The following is a 19,806-nucleotide window of genomic DNA, read 5'->3' as shown; positions in this document are numbered from 1 at the left end:
GAGATCAATGCTATATAATTTCCCAATATGGCTGAATAATAATTAATTGCATGCATTCTGGAAGTACATGAATAATCATGGAATACTAGTTTATTGTGGTTGGTTGCATAATTTTAATAATAAAATCCAGTTGACTATTTATTTTGTTATCAAGCGGCAGTTGCATTCATGTTGCCTGAGAGACTTGAAATACATAGTTTATTACAAGAGAGAGGTGGGCAATATTTCTTAAGGCAACACATAAGAACCTGAATCATGATAAGTATCTGTTGTTATGGCAATACACAACCCTGTAATTAAAAAGCCCCTGCTTCTTAAAGATTTCAGTGTCTTTCTTTCCTGAACAACTTTTAACAGTAGAAGGTGCAAACTGTCAGGAGTCAAACCTCTTTCTAGAATGTCCAGTCAGAATTGATGCCTGAACATACAGTGCCTGGAAAGTACATTGCTTTGGACTCTTACCCTACTGAAGTTGATTTTTAATCTGCTAGAAAGAGACGTGCTAGAAAGCACATTCTTGTAACTGAGGACCAGTGTGTAGCACCCAGCATAGAAAGGATAAGATCCTGGTTAGGACACGTTATTGTCTATGTCATGAAAAATCGTACCATGTGCAGTAGTAATGCACATATGAAATTCTGTAGCTCTACAAGTAGTAGAATTAATAATAGAATCATAGAATGGTTTGGGTTGGAAGATCACCTAGTTCCAGCCCCCTCTCATAGGCAGGGACACCTTTCATTAGACCAGGTTGCTCAGAGCCCCATCCAGCCTGGCCTTGAACACGTCCAGGGATTAGATAAACACCTCTAGGGGTGGGGCGATGGATTGTTATTATTAATACTGTCTATGATCAGTTTGCTCAGCAGTGTAGTTAGTGTCATAAAATTTTAAGAGACGAGGATTTAAACCATCTTGGACTAGTCTATACCAAAGTATGTGTGGAAATTTCCATGACACACAGAAATAGCATCCAGGTGAAAGAAAAACAGAATTTTCTTTCTGATTTATTGTGTTTGGCCTTCTGTCATATTTTACTGTAACTGCTAATAAACTTAAGCAGTCTTTTAAGGATATCATGTCATGTGAATGCTTGTTGTTTCAGTTCCTTGCAAAAAAACTCTAGGCTTTGGATAAATTTTTCAGTATCTTTTTGCCGTAAAGAAATTCAAAATTATCAAGTTATAAATTAATAATCTTGTTCAGAGAATTCTTGCTTATGTATGCCAGTAATGATTTTGAAAAGATTTTTTTAGAAACATACATGGTACTTACTCTAATTTTGGAATGTGTGTTAACTCCTCTGCCTTGCAGTCTATGGTGAAAGACAAAAAAAAGGAAAGAAAGCCTTCATCAGATGAGGAGAGTGAGAGTGACAGTAACAGTGGCAGCGAAAGTGAGGAGGAAGCTTCTAAGCCTCGGAGGTTACGGAAACGAGTGGACTCTGATTCAGATTCTGATGAAGAAAATGACATAAATGCTGTGATGAAATGTTTACCTGAAAATTCAGCTCCTTTAATTGAATTTGCTAATGTCTCCCAAGGCATATTATTACTTTTGATGCTGAAACAGCATTTAAAGAACCTCTGTGGATTCTCTGATAGGTAAGGCTATTTAGATAATAGATGACTCATTATGCAGTGAGTTATTTGTAAGGATTAGGTTTGGGAGATATTTTATTTAAGTTGATCATAACTACTTGTTTAAGCAATAGATTTTTGTAAAAGAGAAACCAAATGTGTTAAGTTGAAGGTAATGGAACTCTGAGTTAGAAAAAGCAATGATTTCATTTCTTACTATGTTGTCTATTGTATATGGAATTATTAAAATACAACTAGTTGAAGATTTTTAAAGCTCTTTGTTCAAATTACTCTGGACTTCCCTTAAAAGCTCTTCTCCACTGTTTTCTTTAAACAGTAAAATTCAAAAATATTCTCCATCTGAATCTGCAAAAGTTTATGATAAAGCTATAAACAGGAAGACAGGAGTGCATTTCCATCCAAAACAAACTTTGGATTTTCTGCGAAGTGATATGGCTAATTCCAAGATCACTGAAGAAGTGAAGAGGAGTATAGTAAAACAGTACTTAGATGTAAGTAAAGTTGCTTTGCACAAAACCTGAAATCCTTTCAAACTAGGTAATACAGTATAAACTTGAAAGTACATGCTGATGTATGGATGAACATTTCAAAATTTTAAGTTCCTAGTCATCTGATGTGATATGCTGACCTTCCTTTCAGGATGTTTAGCAGGACTATTTCAAAGACTTCTAATGAGTTTAAACACAAAGCAAAGTAATTTCAGCTAAAGAATATTCACCTTTATGGAGTATTTTCTAGTTTCAGGTATCCATCTTGTGTATCGCTCCCGTATAATTTGTTCACTTTATCCCTGTCTGTTTCCATCATGGGAGCAGAGACTAGGTGTAGTTTATTAGCTGTTCCCCCTCTCCCAATTACAATTGAGAAAACTTGCCATTTTGAAAATGCAGGAAGAAATTTTATGTATCTACTAAAAAAAAGATAGCGAAGTTAAGTTTGTAGAACAAAACATAAGCTGTTTGTGTTTGAAGTTGCCTGTGGTTTGTTTTACTCTGTTTCTTTATGTTGCTATTTGTTTCATCCTTAATGTTATGTGACATAAACGTCTACTTTTAAAGTTACAATGTGGACTAATCTTTTTTTTAATAGTTCAAGCTCCTTATGGAACATTTGGATCCTGATGAAGAGGAAGAAGATGGAGAGGTGTCAGCTAGCACAAATGCTCGGAACAAAGCAATTACCTCGCTGCTTGGAGGAGGCAGCCCTAAAAACAATGCAGCTGAGACAGAGGACGATGAAAGTGATGGGGAGGATAGAGGAGGAGGCACTTCAGGGGTGAGGCGGAGGAGGAGTCAACGTATTTCGCAGCGTATTACGTAAAATGATTTTTATGTGCTTATATTGTCAGTTTATTATATTAAATGTACACCAAGTAATGTAATCCACATGAAAAAAGCATTTTGTAGATAGAGATTCTCTACTTAACCGTTTATACAACTTTTGTAGAAAGTTTAACAGAAAAGACAATAAAAAAAAAACCAAACTAGAAAATGAGATTTATCCCGTATAAAAAGTTATTAATTTTCCTTTGGAATGTACTGTGTGTTATCCTTTTTATTGTTGCCAAGTTTTTATGTAGCTTTATGATTCATGTGTATATATAATTTTATATATCAATAAGAGATAAAGACACGGGTACAAATTAAGAGTATGTGGTTTTACAAGGATATGTTAACCCCTTGGCGCTGGCGGTCGCGGTGCGTCTCATTGCCGGCAATGGAATGTGTGCCGGGAAATCCCAACTCCCGGCGTCAAGGGATTAAAAGCAATAAAAGCAATAATTTCACTAAAGTTCTTTTGTGTAACACTTGGTCTTTTTTCCCCCCAATGTTTTAGTCATTGAGAAGGTCAAAACGAAATTCAGACTCTACGGAGTTGGCAGCACAGATGAATGAAAGTGTTGATGTCATGGATGTCATCGCTATTTGCTGTCCAAAGTACAAAGACCGACCACAAATTGCAAGAGTAGTACAGAAAACCAGCAATGGCTTCAGTGTTCAGTGGATGGCAGGCTCCTACAGTGGCTCCTGGACTGAGGCTAAGCGCCGTGATGGCCGCAAACTGGTGCCTTGGGTAGACACTATTAAAGAGTCAGACATTATTTACAAAAAAATTGCTCTAACGAGTGCTAATAAGCTGACTAATAAAGTTGTGCAGACTTTACGATCGCTGTATGCCGCCAAGGATGGAACTTCCAGCTAATGAATTTGTACATGCAGCCAAATTTACAGGAAATGAAATAACAGAAAAAACTTGAAATATCAACTTTCTGGCAAAAAAAAAAAAATCAGTTAAATGAAGAGTAAGAATGGAACCTGGGACGCGGGGAAAAAAGAAGGAAATGTTTGGTAAACATTTTTGTGGGAGCTTCCTTCGCTGTTGTGCAGCAGAAACTTCTCAGTTCATTTTTACTCCCACTGTATTATAGTTTAACAAAAAAATTGTTTATATCTTGAAAAAAAAAAACCTTTCTGTTTAAAAAAAATAAACAAGTGAATGTTGGAAATTAGTCTGTTAATGTTCTTAATAAAGTGTTCTTGGAGTTTAACCTAGCAGCGGATGGCTTTCTTTAGCTTAGCCCAGTTTCCAGGAAAGCATTGTTTTACCAGGCTGTAAAATGGCAGAATCTCCTGGATATATAATTTATTCTGTTGAAGAAAAAAAAAAAAGGAAAGAAAAAAAAAGCATGCAGTATCTATGACCTATCTGCAGGAGGAGTTTTTGTAAATGTAGATTTTGATGTATTAGGTCACCCTGAAATAATACAAGAAAAGGGATCCCCAGCAAATCTGGTGGAACGAGTACTGCAATAAATTTTTTTACTTCTCTTTGTTACTTGTCTGTTTCCATTTGAATTTCTTATTGTAAAGATCTGTTTAAATCCATTTATATTATTTTGCAGTCTTTTATGTAAAATTTACTATATCAGTGGTTTTCAAAACAAGACATAAAATATTGTTTATACAGTTTGTATAGGCTGACTTCTGAATAATTGGTATCTTTTTATTTTTATCCCTGAAAGGGTATAAACACAAGTTAACTCCAGGGTTTTATTGTATCCTGCAATATTTAGTATTAACTATATGATTTAGCACTGTGCCAAACACATTTTCGAGAGTACATTTTGATATAAAAAGAAACTATAGTTTATTCCTTGTATGCTTCAATTTCTTTCTAATGCTGTCCAAATGGTAATTTATGGTAGTTCAAATCTGGGGAAAGCTGAATGACTATTCTGCTTGGGCAAACTGGCCATGTGTGCATTTCTCTGTGTTAATATAGAGAGGTTTGTGTCAAGAGGAGATCTCTACCAGTATCTGAGGAGTGAATGGGTATGAGTCTGGCTAATTACACTACATTCCTTCACAAATGAATTTAAAAAAAAAAAAAGAAGTTTGTATATTAGACTATTTTTTTTACTAATTGAAAGATGTTTTCACGTTTTGTAAATTGAAAAAATGCTACTGAAATCTTCCAGAAGCATTTGCTTCAACTGCCTTGCCACAACCTTTCGTAAGCAGTTTGTCTTCCTAGAAAGTAAGAAAAGCAGCATATTTGCAAACAGGAAAAAAGTCTAAAACAGCTAAACTTCTTAGGGGACTATTAAACCCTGCTGTCTTTTCAAATGTATTTATCGAAAACAGATGTTCCTCAACACGTTATTCTTTTTCTATTATGTTTTGTTTCTTTTGCAAATTTAATATATGGTAGGATGCTGTTTTTATGAAACTAACTTGCAGAATTCTAATACTTTAGTCAATTTGTGAGGAATAGTAACAGTATTCCAAAATATTCTTAAGTACAGAAAACTCACATTAAACAAATTATTAATAACTCCTCAGAATCCAGTTAGTAAGTTGTTCCTATAGGAAATGCCTTTTCGCTGTTTCATCACTGGAATTTTTCTGAACAGAAATATTTTTAGCACCTCTTTGTTTTCACAGTTGATAGTGTTTTCTTCACTGTATGAAAGACCACCTCTTGGGCTAAGATAGATATTGTTAAAGTAGAGAGAAGTAAAAGTACAAGTCACTCCTCTGCAACACTGGAAGTGAGACATTTTTGTATCAAACAATGAAAGACTGTATTTCTCAGGACCAGATGCAGCTTTTATAGCGGGAGACTCAGAGAATGGAGGGGTTATATAGCATGTCACATGTTATTACTAAAAAGAGGTGAAAATACTTCACAAGGAAACTCCCAGGTGATAAAAACAAGGATTTCATACAGTTGCAATGTAAAATGAAATTGTCTGTTAGTCATCTCTGATGCGATTTATATTAAAGCATCTTATCTTTAATAGTTAATACAAATATTTCTTTGTTCATAAATACTTTTCTGGCTTTTACAGTAGCAAAGACGGGGTTTTATTTCAATGTGCTTGGTATTTATTGGAATAAAATTATCAGAAAGAAATTATGATTAAACAATGGAAACCTGAAGGCTAAAGTTGTCTTAGTTGAGGGGATTTAGACTATTACTATATTGTGTGATATGCCAAGTGCTCCTTGATGGGATCTGATGGCTGTTATATAATTTACAGTTATAAAACTGATTTTAGATTATTAAATAAATTGAATATGATTCTTACTAATTAAGAGTTGAATTTTACCCTCCTGAACTACCCAGAGTAATACCTAGTTTTGTTTTGCCAGTCACAAATATTGCAGTTACGTGCTGTGAAAGGAAGAGGTTGCAGTGCTCGGTTTTGGTAAACAAACTCCTATTTACTGTGTGTAACATGGGCTGGCGATTTTCAGGAGCAGGAGGTCGAGTGCCCGAGGCTGCAGTTGGCATCAGTGCAGTGCTCAGCCTTGGGGTAGCAATTGCGATGTTACCAACATGAACCACGTTGTCAGCAACAACGTGCACCAGGATAAGTGTTTTTGTATATTGTGGGGGAAAAAAAAAAAGGTGTTTGGTTTTGTTTTGCTTTTTGTTTAAGTGCTGCAGTGCAGTAATTGATGCAGTGACACGATTATACTCCTTTGTATTGACAAAGCTTTGTAGTATTTTTTCACTGTATGGCTACCGATTTTTACATACGTGACTATAAGATTATTGACTCTTTTATTCTTCTTGCTTTCTTGCTTTGAGTACAGGATCTGTACATGGAGCTTGTTGCAGTAGCTTACCGAAAAAGGGGATATTGTCAAGCTTTTAGAATTAGCACTAGCCATATTGTACTTTTTAAGAAAACACAGACACTTCCATAATCTAAATAAGAATGAAATTATTATTTTTAATCTTCCACTTCAGTACTGTAAAATTGCAGAATAATTCTTGAATATTTTCATTATCTCTGCAGCTATACAAGATCACGATAGTTTTTGACAAAACTGTAATTATAAATAAGTATTTTTTTAAATGATTCAGTAATGCCCTTTTGTATTTTTGAGGTTCTTTATTGCTTATATTAACAGCTCTAATGTGTATAAAGTAGGCATGGGAAATATTCAACATAAATATTTTAGTGAGGTGTGGCCATTAAAAAAAGCTGTTTAAGTTTTTAAAATTTGAGTCAAACTTTAGCCTTTGTTTTGCTGTTGTGGTGTCACTAGTGAGAATATTGTTACTGTGGAATAATTGGGTTGTACTAAACACTAGCTTGAACATGAAATACCTTGTAGCACTAAAATAGTTCTTAAATGTTTTTGTGGCTCATTGCAAATGAAGTTTTTAGTTTAGTCAGACTCATGTGGTGCTAGTTAACAGCAGGGCATTCTGCCAAATGCAGGTGTCAATACTGTTCCAGGGAAGTGAATGGATCAGCTCATCTGATCCTGACTGTACAGCTTTGAGCCCCAGGCAGGTACAAGTGATGCTGAATTCAAACAAATGCCTACTGCTCTTCTATGTGCCCAACACTCCTGAAGTCTCATGCCCTACCAATAGCAAGAGTCCAAGCCACAATTCCTATATCCTAGTTTTCTTCCACTCACCAAAGAGCCACACCATGATCGTTTTAGCGCTTCCATACCCATGAGAGAATTTGTCATCATTGAAGTACTGAGTTGTAATGGGAGAGTTCTTAATGTAAGTAGTAAGTTTTTAGATTTCATGGTTCCTTGACTAAATATTAAAGTGTTATTGTTATATACAAATAAGTTCATAGTATTTTCATATTTCATTTATTTAAAATAAATGTTTTAAGAGTTCAGTTTGGACCCTTCCGCAATGAAATTTGCAAGTTTTTATCTTAGAGTATGCATACACTTTGTTGATCCCTTTCCCACTGTGCTCACACTGCTCAAATTATGCCCGGGGCACCTGTAAGCCATCCAGGGAATACACTTTTGGGTTATTCTGGGAGAATTCTTGCCAGTGTGTGTTCATCCCATCAGACATAACTACATAATTTCTAATTTCTACATTATTCAGGTGCAGTTTTGCACCAAATTTTGGAGTTCTCTGAAAGGAATACTTTTTCTTGGCACTCATGCAGCTGCATACACTGCTCACAGCTACCCGAGTTCCTGGGTCAAGTACCCTCCTCAAAACAATCCTTAGGTTGTGGGTTGGCTTGATGGGCACCGATGGGGTGGGAGCAGAGGGTTTATCCCGCATGGAACAGCGATAGCTTGGGCCACCAACGCCAGTCATGTGCACTTGGCAATTGTCCATCCAGGCGAGGGAATCTACACTGGAGTCGAAGAGGGATGTCACCACATAACTGACTGTCCCAGTTACAGTTTCTGACACAGAGTGGCAACTATTTCTCATTATTCCAGTGACTATTTAAAGAAATCGAAAGAGCTTTTCTCCATCGCTGTACTTGGTGCAGCTGTGTTGAAAGGCTCCTATTTCTGTTTTGAAACAAGAGCCTGCTTCCTAAAACCTAGAAAGGTGATTTCCATCCCCACCTGCCCAGGGGACTGGTTATTAAAAGGATCCTACTGCTGTGCCTGTCCTGCAGCCTCTGTCTTACAGGAAGCTTTAGTAACAAGCACTTAAACCATGTTGGGTGGGTACCACTTATGCTGGTGTTGGCTGTAAACCTCACTCCTGAACACTGTTGTTTAAGGAATCAGCTGCCTTTCAATGCACTTCCTCCTTCCCCTTCTCCCCGAATACCCTCTGAATTTGTTTTACCTATCCCTTATTTGTAATTCTCTTCCCAACTACAGAAGGCTAGAAAATGTGCTGGACAGCCCAATTTTGTCACTACGTGTAATTTATTTTTGAGAAACCATACAGTGGATCATCTGCTTCTCATTCTGACTTCCGAAGCACAGACTGAAGACAGGTTTTCTTTGGGAAACAATCTTTTTCTCAATCTCTTATTTTGCTTATTTTGTTCTCCTTAGGATTTATGGTTGTACAAAAATATTGCTTAACTGCACTTAAGTGCCTGTAAGCCAGAAATACATATGTGGAGGGAGACATTCAATGGGTTTGCGTTTCCTTCTTAGACTAAATGTATTCTGTGTGCACAGGCAAACAAAGTGTAATGATTCCTTGAGGAGAGCCATTTGTTTCATGTTTATGGAGCTTTTTTATTTTGAACAGTCCCATGTGGAGATGGACTTTCAGATTCAAGGTCAGCCTCAAACACCTCCGGTGTGATGCATCACTGCAGTTCTGAATGTTACTGTTTCATCTCCACAATACAAACCTGCAAGTCAGATTCAAGTTCTATGTTTTGGATCACTCCTCATCAATTCTTTTCATTTGCTGTCCAAAAGTACTGCTGTTACCAGAGAGAGAGGACTCCTTTCCTCCCCTTTGTATTGACATCCACATGAAATAATTGGTGCAGAAGTTGTTACAAAGTCTGTGTTCAGCCTTGAAGCCATCTTGACCAAACTTTCCAGACCAACCGTGTACAGGCTTCTACACACTTTTTCTCTTTATGCAACCAATAATTATAGGATCCTCCATGATTAGTGTAAATTTTTCCTACCTTTGATTTTTAGGTGTTGACTGAGAAACCCACTCAGGCCACTTCCTTAAATGTCACACCACGGATTTTTAGGAGGGTGCACATAGCTGGTCATAACAAGTCATGTATTTCTCTGAGCAGGCCCTTTTCAAATTTGTGTAGTTTCTGAACTTTCCTTCCATCTATTTGTTCTGTCTCTCTACATCAGAAAAAGAAAAAAACTTTCCATTACTTCAGTGTGTTTAAAAAATTTCCAGTTGAGAATCAGGGTAGTCTTTTGGTGCCTTACCTCTTCTGTCTTACCTGAAGCTCACAATGTGACTTTAAAGGCAAATTTCAGGGTTGTATTTATTGTTTGGGTAGTAGGTACTGGTGGAGTTTTGTTCCTTTTTCTTACAAAATTTTACAAATCATAGTGCAGATTTAGCTTGTGTACATGTTCCAGTGCCACACACAATTTCTTGTTCCACAACTGAAGACACTCTCTTCCACCTTCAGAAGGTGTGAGCCTGAGGTTGAGGAGCTAAGGAGCCTGGAAGTCAACCACCTTCCCTTGTAGGTTCCCCTCGAAAATACCTATTTCTCCTTCTTTACTGGTCACTGGTTTTGAAACTAAAACATAAAGGCCAGCCCTGTGTATGTTCAACTCTGTTTTCACAGTTTTACATCTTTTCAGTAGTCTCAGTTTAAATAGTCAGAGCTCTGGCTTAGAGATGCAGTTCTGCTGAAGCTGCATAACTCATGTCAGCCAGTGGTAAACAGCAATTTCTTTATTACTCTCTGAGTCCCTTAATCATAAAGATTCATATTAAAGAACAAAAACTATTGAAGTGGTATGTTCTTATTTTTGTAGCTTGGTCTTTTTCATCTTATTTTAATTCTTGTGTTTCCTTGGGATTATTAGGTTGATGGTGGGTGTTGTCTTCAATATCCTTTTTTAGGGTATGGTTTGTGGGGTTGGTTTTTGTTTGGTTGGTTGGTTTTGGTTCTGTTTTTTTTTTTAACTTCCTGCAAGAAAGTTCTTTCCTGAAATAAGTTGCTTTTGGGTTTCTAAAGCTGAAAACACTAAAGAAACCAAAGATCAAACATAAGCATGTTTAATTGTGAAATTTCAATATCTTTCAGATGAAAATGTCGCACTACTAGACTGCTAAAGGAAGTTCAGGGTTTTATTGGGTGAGACCCCAAAAAAGCATAACTGTGCTTTAGGAAAATGAAAGTTGCTATAGCTTGTTCGACTTGAGCTGTTCCAAAAATCAACCCTTCTTTCTAAAATACTTTTCCTCCATTTCTCATTTTTATTGGGTATGCATGACATTATATATATTCTATTTTCCACATTTCTCTACTCTGTATTTCCTTATGTCTTTTCTTAACTAATTGATGCATTCATCTTTCTTTAGCTGATGTTTCATAGCTTACTTCAGTGCAGAGCCTTTTGGCTGCGGCCATGAGGAATCACTGGGTTTAGCACCAGGGAAAGGGTGGGGATACCAATGCCACCCACACTGCACAACAATTAAATTTAGGGGGCCGAGACCTCTCAGGGACTATCCTGAGTCCTGGCTGCCGGTCTGGCCTGGCCCTGAGGCCCCTCCCAGTGTCAGTGGTGGTAGAGCGGCTCCTTGTGGGGGTGGATGGTCCTCGGTGCTACTGGCCCTTCTCTTCAGGGCTCACCAGCTGCCTGGGAGTGAAGCCCTGGGCACAGCCCCCTCTACATCCTGCTGCAGCATCTCTTGCTCCACAGAGGTGGACCTTGGGAAATGGACCTCAGGAGGGTTGCAAGGACAACTGACGATATCAACAAATCCTTTTGATGGTTGCCATGGCGTTCTATCCTTGCGACAGGTATTAAGGATGGTTGCCATGGCATCTGGCCATAGCAAGGGGGTCTCAGGGAAAGCTGCTCTGCAACTCAACCCTAACAACAAGTTTATGGGATGGTTATCATGGCACCATCCCTGAGCACTGGGGCTCAGTGCTGGTTGCCATGGCACTGGTCCCTAGCAACATATCTCAGTGTCTGGTTGCCATGGCATCCTACCTCTGCAACACAGTTTAGTGATGGTGGTCGTGGTACCCAAACTCAGCAAGAGGAAATTGTGCCATGGCACTGCCCACAGCAACAGAGCTCAGCACAGGCTGCCACGGCACTGGCTCTGACAGTGGGTCCTTCTGGGAGACATCTCAGCAACAGGACCTTCTGATGACTCCCATGGCACCTGATGCAAGCAACATGTCCCAGTGCCCACTGCCCTGGCGGCAGTTCCCAGCAACCTTTGTCTTTGTCTTTGGTTTCTACAGCACCCAACCCTAGCAATGGGTTTTACTGCACCTGCTGCCATCATATCTCAGGCAAAGCGCGAGTTTAGCACTGACATTCTGACTGGGAAGTTTTTGGGCTGCCTCTCTGCCCTTGTTTCAGTGATCTGTGATGCTTTGGATAGGGAGGCACCTGAAGTATTTCCTTCCCCAGTGTTAAAATGAAATGAACTTATCGCTTTCTCTTCCTTCTCATGGCTGGCTGTGGTCATAAGGAGACTTTCATACTTGGACAAAACAATATTTTTCACAGTTACTTCCTGATGATTTTTTTGCTGCCACTCTGGAGAAAGACTTTGAGTAAAAGTCTTTCATGCTTTGGAGTGACTCTTGGAAGGTATTGGCCCTTTCCATTTGGAGATAGTCCCACTCAAGACCGAGTTTTCCAGTCTGGTCACTCCTGTGAGAGAAGCTGATACAGATTCTGAGGACTGATAATAAAATGTGGCCAGTCAACTGTCAAATCTATCCTGGTATGTGTGTGTAATACTGTAACAGCCTTTCTCTGAACCTTATTTTTGACGTTTGCCAAGATGCAGCTTCATGTGGAAATATGAAATTTTTATTTTTTTTAACTATTACAGTTCTCAACGGCAGTAATTGGAAATTAACACACTTTTGACTTCCATGAAAAATTCAGATTTCTTCACTACAAAAGTAAAAACTACTGCTGGTGGGAAAGAGTCACCACAACTGCATCTGTTCAGACTACGACGACTACTTGATGGTCACTGAACATATGGGAAATTTTCCCATAGATCTCTGGAGGCTGCTAGAGGAGCTCTAAAAAAGCACCATCATATAGATGGATGAACAGTGATATTGCTCTTTAACCCAGTCCTTTGTGTCTTATATTGCTGTCTGATTTTCCTAACAAAACTCTGTATTTCATTTATTGCTGCCTATTTGTACCTCTTTCAGTCATTCAAACTCTTCTAAGATTTCTCTAAACTACTGCACAAGTAAGCTGGGTTTGAAATATGAGGGTAGTGCATGTGCACACATACAGTCCTAGTGGTACACAGCAGTGGAACTGCTCCATGTGTAAATAATTTACGGCAGAAACTAGTAAATTCACTTTTATTAAATCAGTTTATCACAACCATCATGTTACAAAAATAACTTCAGAATGATGTTAAATATTAAATACAAAGGTAAAACAGTTGTGCAGTACTCTTAAAATAGAATAACATTTTTTGTACACATGAATGTTTCTACATAAAGTAGCTGACCTGGATCTGTTTAAGAGTGTTCGTCTCCCTTTACCAACTATATTTAGTTCTTCTTGACCTGAAGACATATAGAAAGAAAACTACACATTAAGGAATTGAATTTCACCAAGGCAAGACTGAAAGCAGTGAGTTTCCATGCTGCTTAAGAAGGAAGCCAATGCAAGGCTTGATCCATTTTAAGTAGAACAATTATTGTTTTTACTGAAACCAAACACTGGCAACTGTTTGAAAGTGCACAGTGGCTGGGAAATTTTCACTTATCTTCCACATCTGCTATCATGGCCTCAACTGCATTCCAGTCCAGCTTGCTGAGGATACTTCCCGTGCTTTCAGAAACGCTGTCGGTGTTGACACTGCCCAGAGGAGAGAAACTCATGTCATGCCCTGCAGGGGCCTGTGGGAGGGAGAGAACATGAGCTGAAAAGTGCATCTTTCAGGGACAGTAGAAACAATCCCACCCTTTTCAAACTTGTCCTAATCAAGTTATGTGATTATTCTGCAACAAATGCAATTTGTTTTCCTGTTTATGCACTCCAACCAGTGTCTGTTACCTGGACAGTGTAACTATGCGGTTGTTAAAAAGAACGTTCAATTTCAAGGCTCACAAGAATGACTTTGCTTGTAAAGGCAAAAGGTACTTCAGTTGAAGCACCGTCATTTATGTCCTGCATCTATCCCATACACATATTTAAAACAGAGAACCACATTTTAAATAAAGCAGAAGCAAAGAAAGTGTTAAATTGCAAGTACCAAATAGTTCCTAGTACAACTAGAAATTCTACCTGAAACATGGAGTCATGAGCATCTTGAAGTATTCTTTGGATATCATCAGGCACAGTCCAAGGACTTCCTATGTCTCGATCACTCTCTTGATCAATATCTTCAATATCTTCTGTCTGAACTGCAGTGGTAACTTGTGGGGGCTTTTGTTTTGAGGTTCTGCTGACTCCGTACTTGGCAGCTGAGAATAAAACAGGCCAACCACAGCATTGTAATGCTTCTTGCTGTTTTCTTCTAAATCTCTTTAAACTTCTCCAAGAACAGAATCTGCAAGTTCTAAGAACTGAAAGCTGTGAGTAAATCCATGTGAAAACAGCATGCCCTGCTATCTTGAGCTGATGTGGGGTGATGGTGAGAAAAGGCTGCTGGTCCCTTCCAGCCTCGTGCTCTGAACTGTCTTCCCAGGGCAGAACACAAAGTGGAACAGGACCATGTACAGTGTCTAGAGCATCCAGGTTCTACAGCGCAGTCCCCCAAAAAAGGGACATTGCTTCATTATTTGACAGAGGACTAAACTAAACAAATCCTGGATTGTGCCTCTTAGAAGACATGAAACTTTAATGAAATGCTTAGCAGTGATGGGGTACATTGGAGAAACAGATACAGAAGGTGCCAGGAAATCAGAAAAAGATCAACCTGTATACAGAGTTTAAAAAGAGAACGTATGGAAAGGAGGAGGAAAATTACTTTCCACGTGTAGAGTGATTCAGGAACAGTGTCCTTTCTGCTTACTATTGCTTCTCTCAATTTCCTGCATTGCCAACTCAAATACACTGACATTTGGCCATCCAATTATGTCACTAGTATAATTCTGGTGTAAGGCAGAATGCAATCGACCCACAGTATTTCCTAAGTTTTAGGTTGATTCTCTCCTCACTCTTTTTCTGTCTGATCAGAAATTCTGCTGCTGTTAACAAGTTCTATATCTGTTAAAGGCTTTGATTAGGAGGGAATATTTATGAGAGGAAACTTTTGTGGATCCAGACCTACAAAGATAGGCATGGCAAAAAGTACCACTAAAATCCAAAAGGATTTTTTTGTTCAGTCACAAATTTTTCCACAATAACATTATGAAAAAATCATATCTTTTCTAGATACTTTACAGATGGTTAATAAAGACGATTTTTATTTTAAAGATCTTAGAGAGTAAGCAGAATAGAAAGGCAGGGAAGAGGCACAATACTTGTGTCCTGGTCTTCTAATTAACTTTCTCTTTGTAGGTTTCAACCAAACGAAACACTCAAGGCTTCTGTCCCTCATGATCTCATAATGTGTGTTTCAGAAATTCACCGAAATCTAGCACATTTTTTCAGATCTTGAAACTACCACCTGGCTAAAACCATTCATAGAATCATAGAATCATAGAATCGATTGGGTTGGAAAAGACCTCCGAGATCATCGAGTCCAACCCTTGGTCCAAATCCAGTCCATTTACTAGATCATGGCACTCAGTGCCACGTCCAATCTGCGTTTAAAAATCTCCAGGGATGGTGAATCCACCACCTCTCTGGGCAGCCCATTCCAATGCCTGATCACTCTCTCTGTAAAGAATTTTCTCCTGATATCCAACTTAAATTTCCCCTGGCAGAGCTTAAGCCCGTGCCCCCTTGTCCTATTGCTGAGTGCCTGAGAGAAGAGACCAACCCCCACCTGGCCAGAACTTCCCTTCAGGTAGTTATAGACGGTGATGAGGTCACCTCTGAGCCTCCTCTTCTCCAGGCTAAACAACCCCAGCTCCCTCAGCCTCTCCCCAGAGGACTTATGCTCCAGTCCCTTCACCAGCCTTGTTGCTCTTCTCTGGACCCGCTCCAGCACCTCAATATCCTTCCTGAACTGAGGGGCCCAGAACTGAACACAATACTCAAGGTGTGGCCTCACCAACGCAGAGTACAGGAAAGTAAACAGAGGTGACTGATTAAATATTTCACAACATTTTACTTTAAAGGATTTTTATGAGGGGAGAAAATGATGATTTTTATTCTTCCAAACTAATGCTGTATCTGAGGCAGGATGTATTCACAGAATCAAAGCGTGAGTAAGGTTGGAAGGGACCACAGTGGGTCATCCAGTCCAACCTCCCTGCTCAAGCAGGGCCACCCCACAGCACATGGCACAGGATTGTGTCCGGATGGTTCTTGAATATTTCCAGTGAGGGAGACTCCACAACCTCTCTGGGCAACCTGTTCCAGTGCATGCAGTAAAGAAGTTGTTCCTCATATTCAGGTGGAACTTCCTGTGTTCCAGTTTCTGCCCATTGCCCCTTGTCCTATTGCTTGGCAACACTGAGCAGAGCCTAGCTCTGTTCTCTTGGCACCCTCCCTTCAGCTACTGATAGACATTGATGAGGTCCCCTCTCAGTCATCTCCACGTTCCGAAGAAGAGAACACATTCTGAATACATATATATATATACATATATACATGCAGATACATAATACAGTGTTCTGTATTATGTGTCTCTGTGTCTTACTTTTCCCCTGTATTATGTATCTGCACTGCACTATGTCATTGCTCTATGTAACTTACAGTGTCTAGAATCAACAGGACAGTTTGCAGCATTTCTCGGTCTTCCTCTGGAAGTACTTTTCTGTAGGGCCATACAGGCATTTCCTGGAAAGCCAAAGAAAGCATTTCTTCTTTTAAATGCAGATCAAACATATTCAAAGATGCTTAAAAATTTCCATCTATGAGTTTTGCTTCCTGGATTACCCAGCACTCTTGCTATGGAAATTTAAGCTACTTTGGATTTAAAGAGAGGTGATAAGGAAAGGTAACTCTCATCATTTAACAGGTCAATGACAACACAGTTACAAAAGCCTCATAAAAGGAGACTTCCGGGATTCTAAGACTGATTTTCTACACAGGTATTACAGTTCCTTCCTCACAAAAATGCAGCAGTAGCTTGAAGATCATCTTCAGCATGGGCTTTCATCAAGGAGTAGTTCTTTCTTACCCTGGGACTGTGTTAAACCAAGACCTGGGGTGCCACGGCATAATCTTTGACCAAAGCTGGGTTTGGCAGCAATTCTGCTCCTTTCTGACAAAACAGGACTGTTCAGACGCCCTCTAAAATAAGAAAAAACACAAACAGAGCAACAAAGCTTAAATCCTTACTATTGTCTACCACCTATCATTCCTCTACATAACAATTTCAAGTGTGGTAAAGACACCAAGACACAAGAGCAGGTTTAATGCTTAAGAGCTGTTACCCTTTACTAGATGCCATATGCCTTCTTCTGTACCCTTGAGGTGATCTGGTGCTGGACAAAGTTTTATGATCATGTGCTGGTGTTTCAGATAACATTTCATTCATCAGAGAAAGTGCCTGTGATATTCTCATTCTGTGATGCTCAGATAACAGGGCTCTATGGAGAAATAATATTATACATTACCTTATGCTTTCACTCATTTCGTTGCAGCTGGCTTGTGAGTCTTGTAAGGCTACATGAAGAACATTTTTTTTGCAGTTTCACAGAAGATGTACTAAACCTTTTAAGATCACTACCAAAAAGTTAAATAATTTCTTACCAATGGGTTTGACAGAATGAATGAGTCGGTGTTAGGGAAAAAAAAAGAAACAATGAAATTTGGAAGTGAAAAATACAGTCAAAGGATGAAACATTTCAGGATTTTCCTAAATGGCAAAACAAACATCAATTATTTATGCTTTTGGTTGAAATATCTTGACATATCATTGACATCTGAAGTTTCAGAGACAAGATAGCTAAAACTACCTCTTTCTTAACACTGAAAGATTAATATATAAATAAGGAGATTAAAAGTTATATTTATAGCAACTTACTTGTCTTTTTCTTCTTTCCTCTTCTGGAACATTCTAATATCCTTTGAAGTAGGACTATAATGCTGTGTAAAGAAAAAGTATAAAATTCATTAACTTACTATGTACTGTGCTCTCACTCCAATCTCTCACTTTCAAAATATACTTATTTGACTTAAAAGTTACTGCTTAAGACATCTTCAGAATGAAAAACAGTATGAAAGCATACAGCCCTACCAGAAAATTCAGGCAAGATTGTCTCTATAACTTTCCAATCTCTAAAAGTATACTGAAAGCTTGCAGTCACATCTTCCATAAGTCATATGCTCTAAACATTAACATTCCTAGAGAGATGTTTTCACTCTCAAGTTCAAAGCTTCAAATGGCCTTGCCTTTAAGTCTGCTAAAAATCAATGATGTTCCTAATAATGACTAATTTAAAAAACAGGTCAAGGTTGTACTTTGGCCTGTGTTTGCTAGAGTATAATTTGAATTTTTCAGTGCTTTCTTCTTAAAGAAAAAAAAAGCAAAACCCATACCAAACCACCTACCAAAATCTGAGAATCCCTCCACTAATGATTTCAGGAGAAAAGCCTATGACAAAAGCATCAAGTATATATTTATGGGTTGGCAACACAGGAAAGGGAGAGAAGCAGGATCTATTTTTCTTGAATCACTTCTCTCTACAGGTGTACAAAAAAAGCAGCCCAGCTCCACTCCGAAGGGCCATTTGAAACCAGGGGAAATAATGTATTTCAAATAGATGAGATCTGTTACTCTTTCTAAAAGTGAATACATTGAATTATTTAGTAACAGGAAACTTGTGTGTGTTACATGTTTGCTACTTTGGAGTTAAAACCAGCAGAGCTGCTGCCTGGAAGTATTTACAGCATCCCCTAAATTCAACTAACAAGTAAAAAGTGTAGGGATATATTTGCTGTTACTATGTCTCACGTCCTATAACCCCAGAGCTTCCCCTGACTCAGCAGGGTCTTTTCAGGTCCTAAAGGTAGCCAGATGACAAATGCATGTTTTAAGAATTAATAATGATTCGGAAATCACTTCTGAATGGCTTTTGTAACTCCCCCTCCCCCCCCCCCAGTTATTTCCAGCACAGTGCAGATCAGAAGAGATTTATCAGGCTATAAACTTGTATTTACTGCTAACCCTTTATAATTGCACACACTTCTGTGTGGGTGATGGCTGCCCTCAGTATCTAATCATGTTCCTAAAGGATTGCTGGCATTTGAACTCTGCTTTTTAAATCCAGTGAGGTTTTTGGGGAGGCATACAGATGAAACAAAATGTAAACACATCTTAGCAACTGTAGCTCTCACTCCCTGACAAAATGTGTCTTTCATCAGTGGCTGTTACAGCTGTATCCATTACAGTTAAAAGACTGTATGTCCTAATTGCAACCAATTGCCAATTGCCATCACTGCAGCCTGTGAAGAACACTGGTGCATTTGCTCACTGATCTCTACTGACACAACTGTGTCCAGCTCCAATAAAATAAAATTCTACATACAAACCCCCAATATTAAAATAGAAAAAAAAATAAATGACTGTCAGCCTTTATACTATCTAACCTGAATAATCAACACTTGTACAACATGTAACAGTTACTCTTCAAGTTCCCATTATTCTTACCACATTCTTTCTTAGGTTGAATGGATTACATTCTTTCTGTCTTTGTTCCTCCAGTTTCTTCATATATTCTCTCATTCTTTCCTTTTGCTTTCTTTTCATCCATGTTTGTATCTCTTTCCTCTCCTTTTCTGTTTTTTGAGAATGTGCAGCAGCAAAACCATGAACCCTGAGAGCAGATGTGAATAAGAAATAATCTAGCACATCCTGTAAATTGCAACCTGTGGCAACTACACATGATATAATAAAAATACTGTTAACCCTTTAAAATTCTGACTCAGCTGGAAGCATAAGTAATGAACAAGAGGGGAAATTTTCTTCTGCAAAATTTTGCTCCATAAAATCCTGGCACACAAGTAATTTCCAAAACGTTTCCTAAATTTTTTCTGCCAGTTGTCAACTACATCCAGATAATAGGACCGGAGCTTAAACTGGTGTGAGCTGTGGCACCAGTGCAACAGACTGGCATCCTTAACAGCTGTATTTTTTTTGTTTTGTCAGCAGTTCAGATCACAAACAGGAGTAAGAAACAGCTGTCACTTTGACCTCTCTCAGGGGAGAACAC

The 19,806-nt window shown here is 38.5% G+C and overlaps 2 protein-coding genes across 15 annotated transcripts in view; one reads left to right on the top strand and one right to left on the bottom strand.

Annotated features, from left to right (window-relative positions):
* The window catches only part of NIPBL (NIPBL cohesin loading factor), a 162,531-nt gene extending 156,336 nt beyond the window's left edge, over nt 1-6,195 (top strand). For 6 of the 7 annotated variants that reach the window (XM_064643011.1, XM_064643017.1, XM_064643014.1 and 3 more), the window contains 4 exons: nt 1,315-1,604; nt 1,918-2,092; nt 2,691-2,876; nt 3,438-6,195. In XM_064643011.1, coding sequence (XP_064499081.1) covers nt 1,315-1,604; nt 1,918-2,092; nt 2,691-2,876; nt 3,438-3,803 — 1,017 coding nt within the window. In that variant the 3' untranslated portion in view covers nt 3,804-6,195. Of the gene's footprint in view, nt 1-1,314; nt 1,605-1,917; nt 2,093-2,690; nt 2,918-3,437 lie in introns of all 7 variants that reach the window. The other variant, XM_064643012.1, reaches the window with a different exon arrangement.
* Nucleotides 6,196-12,868: 6,673 nt separating this feature from the next.
* CPLANE1 (ciliogenesis and planar polarity effector complex subunit 1) overlaps nt 12,869-19,806 on the bottom strand; it is a 56,208-nt gene continuing 49,270 nt past the window's right edge. For all 8 annotated transcript variants that reach the window (XM_064643008.1, XM_064643001.1, XM_064643004.1 and 5 more), the window contains 7 exons: nt 19,245-19,410; nt 17,619-17,680; nt 17,026-17,181; nt 16,770-16,882; nt 16,343-16,426; nt 13,820-13,998; nt 12,869-13,431 (listed from right to left, as the gene is read on the bottom strand). In XM_064643008.1, the coding sequence (XP_064499078.1) occupies nt 13,291-13,431; nt 13,820-13,998; nt 16,343-16,426; nt 16,770-16,882; nt 17,026-17,181; nt 17,619-17,680; nt 19,245-19,410 (901 nt within the window). In that variant the 3' untranslated portion in view covers nt 12,869-13,290. The remainder of the gene's footprint in view (nt 13,432-13,819; nt 13,999-16,342; nt 16,427-16,769; nt 16,883-17,025; nt 17,182-17,618; nt 17,681-19,244; nt 19,411-19,806) is intronic.

The sequence above is a fragment of the Pseudopipra pipra genome, chromosome Z, assembly GCF_036250125.1.
Source record: "Pseudopipra pipra isolate bDixPip1 chromosome Z, bDixPip1.hap1, whole genome shotgun sequence".
NCBI classification, from domain to species: domain Eukaryota; kingdom Metazoa; phylum Chordata; class Aves; order Passeriformes; family Pipridae; genus Pseudopipra; species Pseudopipra pipra.
This window is presented reverse-complemented; position numbering and strand designations above follow the sequence as displayed.